Consider the following 10,615-nt stretch of genomic DNA (forward strand, 5'->3'; position numbering starts at 1 on the left):
GTGTGGAGTGAGTGGGCAACAAGTAGCCTGCAGGGCTATTGCATTTATTTTTCATCAATACTTTAAAAGAGTTTCTCTTAATATAAAGTAGATTTGTACAGCTAAAAATATATGTATCTACTTTTAAAGCAGCAAGCCACATCACAGAGAGATGTGGGGCGTTTTTTCCAATTCATCCTCATTTCCCAGCACACATGATTAACAGCCATTACAAACAGTATCATGGGTAACAATAAAACGGTTTAATCATCTCAAAGTGTACAAAAATTTATTAAATATCTATTTCCCACACGTTTGAATGTTTATACATTTTATTTTCTGTCAAACATTGAAACCAAAGCTTTTGCTTTCTTATATCTGATTACATTGTTACAATCTTTAATCAATAGTGCAAATTTTCCAGTCTTGATGGCTTGATTAGAAACTAACGGCTCTCTGTGACACTGTTGTGATCTTTGTAAGGTTTATGAAATGTTCAGGTTCAAACAGAATCTACACATTTGATTGGAGGAACCAAGTGTAGGATGAGTCTTGATGACATTCGATACTGTTTTACAAGAAAAGAGATGAGAGACGTTCATGTAAAAACACTGTGATACTGATTTTCTGACATATATGGTTAACAAGGATACATTTCTGATTTCACAAAGAGAAGCGGTTGGAGATCCTTTTTCCTGATCAGACACAGCATTAAACAAGTAACTGATTTTAATGTTGTGTCGGATCAGAGTAAATCCTACTATAGCAAGCAATGCTTATAAAAAACTCCCATACCAGAGTACATGAAAGGTTAGTCTTACGTGAAACATCAAAAGTGCTTCCTGTCACATGTTAAACAACAAATACTGATTAGATTCTACTCTACATGTTGGAAGTACGATTGATGAATACTTTCATGTTCAATAAAGAATGACAATCATTCTTGTGTAGCTAACAAGTACCTAAACATAATAACAACACTTTTCAGTGAAATTGCATAGTCAAAAAGACCAATACAAAGCCTGTATGAAAAATTATATTAAAACAACTCTAATAAAATACTCTGAATAAAAAAATCGTATTTTAGTACCCTGCGGAGTGTCGTTTTTTCACAAAGACCTTGGAGACTTTTTACAATGTGATGGCAGGATCTTTCTCTAAACACAACAATAATATTATATATAAAATATTATTATTATTATTAACCTGATTGTCTGAAAATACATGTCTTTATCTTCAGATATTATGTCAAAAATCTCTGAAAGGCAAAGTGGAATCAGTACATTTTCCACCATGGAGCATTTGTTGTGTTCATTGGACAGATAGGTACCATCGTTAGTTTTTCACTCCAATAAAAAATAAACCTGTTGGACAGACAAATGTTCCCCATTTAAACAATCTTGATATGTAGTTCGTAAACAGATGATTATTCCGTTTTGACCTGAGTCTCTTTCTCGTCCAGCCCATCGACTCCACAGGAGTGTCTTCAATCCAAGAATCTTCACCCAGACAGACATTAATCATGGAGTGGTATTTAAGAGCGGGCAGGATTGTCGTCTTTGTGCGACGTCCTGTTGATGATGCTCTCTTTTAGCCTCTTGGTAAAAAGGTGGCTGGCTCTTCCACAGTAGGTGTGTGTGGTGGTCTGCAGCGACGCTTCTAGAGGCTGAAGCAGGAACGCCTCCATGTTCTTGCCAAACGGGTACTGTGATGTAAGGGAACACAAGCAAGTATTCAATTTCAGATTTCACAAATATGTTCTCAGAAGGTCCTTTAGTATTACAGTGTTGTACAACAAGCACCTCGTAAGTAATTAATCTGATACTTCCTCAGTATCGGGATGCAGTAATCGAAATTCTAAGCAACATCCCACGTTAACATTATGAACCTGAATATCTGTATGTCTCCTTTAAACAAAAGCATCTAAGTTAATACCTGTGAAAGTCATTAAGAGAAAATAAGAACTGCATTCAAATCAGATTAAGTAATAAACGTTCGGCATTTGATTCACATTTGGCTTGGATGATAAATACTTTATCCCAACTAAACAACAAAGGGCTCAGTGAGGTGTTACAGCAGTGGGGAGAGCTTCAGCTGCAGCCTTACAGATACGCTTCATTATTCAATGCTCTTGTGTCACAGAGTAAAGCTCTTCTGCCAGTTGATAACAACACTTCTGTTACATGCATAATGTAAATCAAGATGCAGGCATTTTATTTATTGTTTTCAAACGAGGTAAACCATTGTTTTAAAGCTCTAGTAAATGTGAAGGAAATCACTATTTCACAGCACTGATTTGCCTGTAATTTCACCAGGCATCAGGTTACTCAAAGCACACTTTCTTTATTATCATTCATATAGTGCAGTCGGCAATAAAACACCATTAACAGCCTCCTATCGATTTTTTATGTGGATGCTGCTGCTACGTTGTCCACACAGCCATCATGTCTCAAACTAGCATCAGCACTAAAAATTTTACTACTCTTCTGTGGGCTTGGCTGGGTAATGGTAGTGCCCTTTATTGCAAGCTCCTCGGCTAGCTGGGCGAGCCCACCATGGGAGCCAGACTGACTAAGGAGCTCTTGGTGGGATGGAAATGAGTTTCCCTCAGAATTGCCTGCTCCAGGCATTTGGATGCTCTCCTCAAAGGGCTGAGTGGGAACAATGTGGGTGGGGGGCCGAAGGAGCTGGACCAACAGGAAGAGTTGATAAAGGCACCAACAAAATGTGGCTTATAACTACAAAAGGATGAAGCACTCTTCAGCTACACCAGGCTCTGGTGTACTAAGATAAACTACAAAGCTCCATATCTTACATCTATCTACTTAATACAGGTCACGTTTCACTATAACAAATGGCAAACCGAAGCATTCCTCAACCTCTGAAAATCAAGTGAAATATGGTATGTGCTGTCTCGGATGCAGTGTGTGTGTCTGTGCTGTCGGAGAGACTGATGGAGACGTGGGGGGGCAGAGTGCCCCGTAATGAAGCCTGCTCGTTTACTTAATGGCTGAGAACATTGCCCGCACTGATAGTGGCCAGGCTGGGCCTTGTGGCGGTAATGGATGGAGACCAGCTAATGAAGCTTCCCTTGCTTCCCTGCCTGCATGTTGACCAGAGTGCTGAAATCAACAAGAGCAGATCGAAGGTGCACAGAGGGAGAGAGAGAGATACTTTCCTGCTCAGTGATGACGGTCACTGGTGATGCAATAAAAAAGTGAAAAACATTTAAAGCAAGTCTGACTGATCCTTCTCTTTAGCCAGCTATTCTGCCAGCATTCTGAAAATGTTAAGATTTTGTAAAAAGGCTTCAAAACACAACCAAGAAATAATTCAGTCTTTAAAAGAAAAGCAAACGTGACGAGCTATGCGTTTTGGGGAAAGTAATGGACAAATGCAGTGTGGATTTTGGTGTTGCAATGGGATTTGAAAACAATAACAAAAACATAAAATAATCTCAGTCCACCGTGAACAATTATGTTTCCCTTGATTTTAACTTTGTCATAATAAAAAAAGCAATATGTGATAATAAACATGAACAGAATGAGCCTAAAAATTCAGTTCTTAATAAGATTTTTTGTCATGAACGTTGACTTGTTCACATTTAAAGTAACTTGATACTAATTGTTCTTGGAATCTGCACCATCTGCAAACACTTTTTTCTGAGAAATAGAGAAAAAAACTATTTTTTAAACACCCTCACACAGTTCCAAATGTTAAAGTGGAAAAAATCCTGGATCTGCTCCAAAATCCAAAATGTTTTTTTCCCTGAATCATACCATGTCCTTCCACCAATCCATCGGGAAGTTTTGTGTGAAACCTAATAAAACTGATCTAAAACAATCCAGATCTCCTGGACCAGTTTGACACAACGATAATAAGTCATGTCCCCAAAGAAACATCAGAACTAACACCTTGAATTAAACGGACGTGTCAAATGTGCAACAGACTCAGTGAATCTTCCCGCTACAGCTGAAAACATCTCAAGCAAACCCTCCACTGGTCGAAACCAGGTAGGGCTGATTTGCCTGCTTTGGGAGAGCTGAGACAGAATGACGGAAATGTTTAACAGACTATTGATTAAGCACGGGTGGATGGGAACATCCATAAGAGAAAGGCAATGGCCTGGAGAGCCTATTGATAACATAATGACTAGCAAATGTTTCTCCAAATACACCGGTCTGCTTCCACAACTGTTAAATAAACAGAGGCACCAGAGACATTCTATAAAAAAATGTCACCAGAATAAACAAGGCCTTTCGAATACTACATTCCTGAACATGTTCTATTGTATTTGTCTGAAGGACCATCAACACATTTTTCTGTGACAGAATAAATATGCTCAATTCTTTTTAAAACCTTCAGCAAGACTTGGTGATTGCTACGAAACAAGAGCCCTTCAGGAAATACACATTTTCTTTTTATTCCACTGGGATGGCTCAAAGAAACCACAGACCTGTGACTAGCTGAAGCTCTCCTTACCTTTTGGATGGCTTCGTAGACGGCTCGAAACGCTGGCTGCTTGTCATCATGGTACACTCCCCTGTTACCATGGAGAATGAAGACACCTTCTTGTTCAGCCTGTTGACAGTTGCTGCCATAGATACAGTGGTCTGGACGGTAGTTCCACTGGCAGGGAAACACATACAGGCTCTCTGTAATGCAGCAAGAGGCAGGGTTGGGCTGATTATTATAAATAACTAGATGTATTCAAAAGATACCAGTAAATCAAATATTTGTTTATTCAATAGGAAATGTCCAAAAGAACAACCAAAATGTCCTTTAGTGAAGACATATTGAAGATATTAATGTGTACCTGGGTTATGATGGAATATTATATTTAGTAGGTCCTGGTCCCCCCACGTGATATTGAGTTTATACTTCTGGAGAAGAGGCATCAGAATTTCCTCCCACCGCAGTGAAACTGTGGTCATGTCATTCTAGAAAAATAAGATATAGCATTCAGACAGCATTCATATTATATTGCATCAGGAAAACATAAACCTGCAATTTCATTAAATGATTCCCTTTGTTGACACTTCATCTCAACTCAAACACACTGTTTCTTTCTGTCAAACAAGTCTGCTTAGTGTGAGGCTTAATAAAAAGAAATAACAAGAGTGACATCAACTGGTCAATGTCGGTGGTGCAGCTACTCCCGAGACCCTTTTGTTTCCCAAGATCTCCTTTCACATATCTCGAAATACCTCCCAATTAAGAGAATGTAGATTTTTAACAGAATTGGAAAATACAACACTATATCCTCCACAGATGGAATATTGTTTACAACAAATATTAAGTTATTACTGGTAACTGACACATTGACACAATACGCATTAAATAGTACTAATATTCTTATCAACTTTGAGCCAAACTTTTCTATGAAACATTCCTTTGAAATGTTAATATGGCAAGCCGGCCCAGTCTAGGTAATCAATGGAAAACTACCTGTTTAATCTGTGCCTTCAAAAGTGTAGTCTCATCCATATGTTGTATTTAATGGTGTTGATTCAATGATGTAATGATGCACTAGTATATTAAACTGAGAGGTTTGAATACTGCACACTGCTAGATAGTTACACATAATAAAAAATCAACCAAAAAGTTACCTTAAAAAAGTTCTCCCTGAGGCGAGTCATGTTCATGAGCATGACACCTGAGTTGATGCCTGTCTTGCCATAATAAGGGTGACGGGCGAATCGGTTGTACCAGCCGATACGTGGCTCCTCGTGCTCTGGAGCCATGGCTGCTAGTTGGCTTGAACTGAACTGAGACAGCAAAGCCCACATGTCCTCGACGGGGCGCAGGAAAATGATATCTGTGTCCACATACAGCAAAGAATCCACCTCCTTCAGGATCAGCTGGAAATAAAACAGAGATATTCTTATAATGTGTTGCCCTTTTATAACCATTAAAAAGCATACAGTATATGAAGAAGATGTCTCCAGACTAACTGGCAGGAAGAGTCTCTGAGAAGCACAAGGTTTGAAGAGCTTCTTCCACTCCTTTGCATTCTCCTCGGGAAAAGTGATGGGATAGATGGTGAACTTAAACTTGGTCTGAACGGCTCTGGGCCAGGAGTCCAACTTTAAGAGAAGATAAACACAAAGATCACAGAATTTATTTTGATAGTTTTTGTCAGAATTGAACCATGGCTTAGAAACTCAAGAAAATTGGAACAAACTGCATGAAAGTTCTAATGATGTTGAAGAGAACAATGGGAAGGACACTTACAGCACTTTTGAAGCTAACATGTAGATTATCCTCAGCAAAGATGTAAAAGTGCAGAGGCTTTTTGCTGAAGAGAACAGCAGACTTCAGCATGGTGAGAGTCTCCTCCAGCCTGGGGCCACAGGCCACCACAGCCAGGTGACTCCTGTCATCGATAGATTCTTTGACTGCAGCACCTGACCTCCCTCTACGAGCAGAGACGAAATTTGATTATTCAATAATTGACCCAGAAAAAAAGATTTTAAACATAAAACAGATTGGATTCAGTGACATGATCAGGAGTGAACAAAGGAATGAGACTCAGCTGACTGACACTCGGCCCTGTAGGGTTGGAACTGCCATTAGATTTAATGAAGAGATGTAGAAAAGGATTATTACTCGTGCTTTGTGATGCTTTCAAGTGTTCCCTGTGAAGTACCACTTTCAACTTTGGAAATCATAAATGTAGCCTGTCACATATTGTGAAAATAATTTCCCACCATAACTCTTTATTAATGTCATAGTGTGACAGACCAAATGGTAGCAAGACAGATTCAATAAAAGCTGTGTTATCATACTCTTTGTAACCGTGAGATAACACTGAGAATTTGTAACATTGAAAAGCTGTAGCCAATGCTGCACCCATGACTGTATTACTGTAATCTGTCAATTACTTATTGACAGACCCCATTGAATACGAATTTGAATACGGTTTTATTGCCAAGCAAGCCTACACATGAAATTAATTTGCTGTGGTATATTTGTGCAACAGCATAAATGTCAAAATAGGGAGCTGTATAAAAAGTTTTATAAAAACAGGATGTACAATTTGACAAGTCTACAGTTTGATCGCTATTAGCCATGGAAAGTTCTAGTTTCATAGTTGAGGTGAGGATATTTATGATACATATTAGGCCCGGCATCCCGGGCCTAATATGTATCATTAATATTTTATGCATTACTTTTGTATATATCAATATAAATATAAATGTATTGTGGAGTATGTAAGAGAGGCATTCTGACAAAAATAACAGAGTTAAAGGTTATGATGTAATGCAAAGTATTGTCTCTCAGATCATCACTTTTCTTTTGTCATCTTTCACTCCTCATGATCATGAGATGACTTTACAGAGTCAGGTTTATATGAACACATTGACTGAGTTGTCGGCATGTGTGATTTCTGGCAACTGCTGGTGACTATGAGTTCCATATCTTCAAGCACAAGGTACACTGGGAAATCAGCAACAGGTCCATCCTTTATTTTGAACTGTGGAACGTGGAAGTAGGTGAAAGTTGCACATTGAAATCTGAGGATCATAAATCAGGTCTGTTTATAGAGATGCACAAAATCAGTCATACCTAAAAGTAGAGTCCAAAAAGCAGCTCACTCCACAAACATCAGCAGGCAGTCTCCAATATGGACTCCAGTAAGAAACTGACAGTGATTTACACCTGTCAGAATGAAAACGTGAGCTTCGCGATCCTCAAATTCACATTAAGTTTGGAACAACAGAACCAGATGTGTCCGGATTAGATGTCTCCTGAACTGCCCACTACAGAGTTAGTTGTTAGACAGACGGTTGTGCTTTAAATCCAACCAAAAGCAAATGAGAAGTGTGTTAGCTTCAGTGTTAATGGTTAATCGGGTATCCAGCTAACGTTAGCTAGGAGGAGCTAGCTAATAAGAGATCATTCTGAACACATACAGTTACAGACAGACAGGGGGGAACACAGCACATTACACATTCATTTTATGTAAAAATGGCCCATGCCTTGTTTAATACTATCCACGCGTTAGCTAACACAAGCTAGTTTTATAACTTAGTAGTAACACAAGTGAACCTTAGCCGTAGCGAATGTTAGCTTTACCTACATTATTCATCTGAGAGATACCTTAACTTAGCAGCCAGAGCTAACTAGTGCTACTGTCTGTTGTGAAATGAATAGAAGTGACACAGCCAGCTAAGCTAAGCTAAGCTAAGCTAAGCTAAGCTACCTGTCAAGCCCGTCTTCGCCGCGGTCCCGGAGGCCTGCCAGCCCCGGTCCTTTCCTGAGAAGGTGCCCGGTGTCATGACTCCTCCTCCCCGGTATCCCCAGCTCTCTGACGCCCCTCCACTCCTCCCTGTCCTCCAAGGTGGAGGCTAGTTTACTCAACACGTAGAGCAGTGAGCACAGGGTGAGGACCACGCACAGGAGAAATGCGTGAAGGTAGCATCGCATCTTGCGTTACAGATTTTAAACGCTAAAGAATCATTTTTGTTGATCTTCGCCACCATCCGATGAACGAACTCCCACCGTGGATCCTCTGAAGTCAGGAGCTAAGCCGAAGAGCACAGTTGGTGTTTACACTTTCAGCCCCGCCCACTTCACTCACACGTGTGTTTGGTTAGATCCGGTCTGATCAACCATCTGTCATTACAGTGTGTGTGTGTGTGTGTGTGTGTGTGTGTGTGTGTGTGTGTGTGTGTGTGCGTGTGTGTGTGTGTGTCTGTGTCTGTGTGTGTGTGTGTGTGTGTGTGTTTGTGTGGGTGTGTGTGTGTGTGTGTGTGTGTGTGTGTGTGTGTGTGAGAGAGAGATACACAGATAAAGTGTGTGTGTGTGTGTGTGTGTGTGTGTGTGAAAGAGAGAGAAACAGAGAGATATAGTGTAAGTGTGTGTGTGTGAGTGGTGAGTGTGTGTTAAAGAGAGAGAGCGATAGTGTGTGTGAGCAATAGTGTGTGTGTGTTTTTTTGAGTGAGAGAGACATAGAGAGCGATAGTGTATGTGTGTAAGTGTGTGTCTGTGTTAGAGAAAGACAGTGAGAGAGAGAGATAGTCAGTGTGGGAGTCTGTGTGTGTGTCTCTGCATGGGTGTCTGCATGTGTGTCTGTGAGACACATAGAGTGTTTGTGTTGTTGGAAGAATAGGATTATATGCAACTATTTCATTTGCTTTGTCATTTTAGCTTGGTTGATATGAATAAAAAACAAAGCTAAAAAGACCAGAAACAAAAACTAAAGGATGAAGATGTCCAAGGCATCACCGACAAGTAATTGTCTGACCAAAGAAGGATGAAATGCATTCATTTGCAATCAACTTCTTATATTGAGCTTCCTTATATTATTTTTTCCTTTTAACTTCTGTAGTTGAAAATTATACTTTTCCTGTAGTGCCTGTAAACACAACACAGGTTCAAATGTATCTGATCATAAATTCTTCTGTTTTCATCTGCATCAAGTGACCCGGGTTCATATGAGTCATTAAATGTGTGTGTGTTTCCGAAACTTTCTCTAAAAATCTATTGTTGGAGATTGTGTCTAGACACTGTCTAGTCAAAGTTCCTGTTTCAAATGCTGTATCTTAACTTTCTCTATGATGTTATTAATGCTGTGATCAGATGATCTGCCTGTCCACGTGTGCTGTTCATGTTTTTGTGTAAAGTCGCTCTGAGTGTTTTGCGGAACTTGGGGGGGCTTCATAACTGCCAGTTCCTGAGAGACTCATTGCACTCTCAAGCAGACAGCCTTGCTCTCAGTTTGATTGTGTCCGGAGCTTCGTTATTAAAGACAGACTAACTGTTTGTTTGATTCACTCTTTATTCCCGATGACGACGTAAAACACTTTACTACGTCTTAGTATAAATAACAAGTATCCATTTAGGATTAGGACTGTAAGTGTGTTTTCATTTATGTATTATTTTTGTATACATAATATTAGAGTGCATAATCATGTGTTTGTTTTAAAATCCTGGAATTGAGGGTTTCCATCCTTAAGTTTAGACACCAGTGGTATTAAGCGCCAAATCTGAAATCTTGCTTAAGGCTACAACATTGCCAGGGCCAGCTTGAAACCCTGTGGTTGTGTGATTCGTTTGAAAGTCGAGGGCAGTCTGCTGAACTGAACCAACAGGGTTCTATCTGATAGCTCTTATCAATCTTCTCTCCTCTCCTCCTCGAGGGCTACGGACCCGCTGACATAGTCCAAGAAGTCAGTAAGTGCTACAGCGGCAGATTAATGAACGTGCCGGCGCCCAGCGGGAAAGTCTCACCTCTGAGGGCAGCCCGTCTTGTTAGATCCCTGAAAGCGACACAACTCGCGACAGTGTCTGTGTGAGACTGATGTGAGAGACATAGAGTGTATGTGTGTGTGAGAGAAAGAGTCTATGTGTCTTTGTGAGAGAGAATGATATTATATTCAATGCCAATTCTCAAAGTATAAGGACAATAGTGACATGTAATAATAAAACACACAGTCCAATGAAGCATCTTCACTTATTTGACGGCTCTGAACTAACGTAGCAACTTAAAGAACAAGTCTGTTACGTTTCCTGCCTTGATTTTATAGAATTTATCAGTCATGTTAACAAATTCAACATACAAGCCATACTATGGGAGCTTTTTACAAACTGTTCCTGTTTGTATTGAAACATTTCAAATAAAAAACATATC

At 39.7% G+C, this 10,615-nt stretch overlaps 1 protein-coding gene across 2 annotated transcripts; it reads right to left on the reverse strand.

Annotated features, from left to right (window-relative positions):
• Positions 1-293: 293 nt before the first annotated feature.
• LOC133009420 (glucoside xylosyltransferase 1-like) lies at positions 294-8,530 on the reverse strand. Of its 2 annotated transcripts, XM_061076922.1 has the most exons (8): positions 8,186-8,530; positions 7,549-7,641; positions 6,214-6,397; positions 5,934-6,065; positions 5,589-5,840; positions 4,796-4,919; positions 4,462-4,634; positions 294-1,684 (listed from the first exon to the last, which is right to left on the reverse strand). In XM_061076922.1, the coding sequence occupies exons 1-8, from the start codon at positions 8,407-8,409 to the stop codon at positions 1,514-1,516; spliced, it is 1,353 nt and encodes a 450-aa protein (XP_060932905.1). In that variant the 5' UTR covers positions 8,410-8,530; the 3' UTR covers positions 294-1,513. The 2 variants fall into 2 exon arrangements, with proteins under 2 accessions (XP_060932905.1, XP_060932906.1); XM_061076923.1 differs by lacking the exon at positions 7,549-7,641.
• Positions 8,531-10,615: the final 2,085 nt, after the last annotated feature.

This window comes from Limanda limanda, chromosome 8 (assembly GCF_963576545.1).
Source record: "Limanda limanda chromosome 8, fLimLim1.1, whole genome shotgun sequence".
NCBI classification, from domain to species: Eukaryota; Metazoa; Chordata; class Actinopteri; order Pleuronectiformes; family Pleuronectidae; genus Limanda; species Limanda limanda.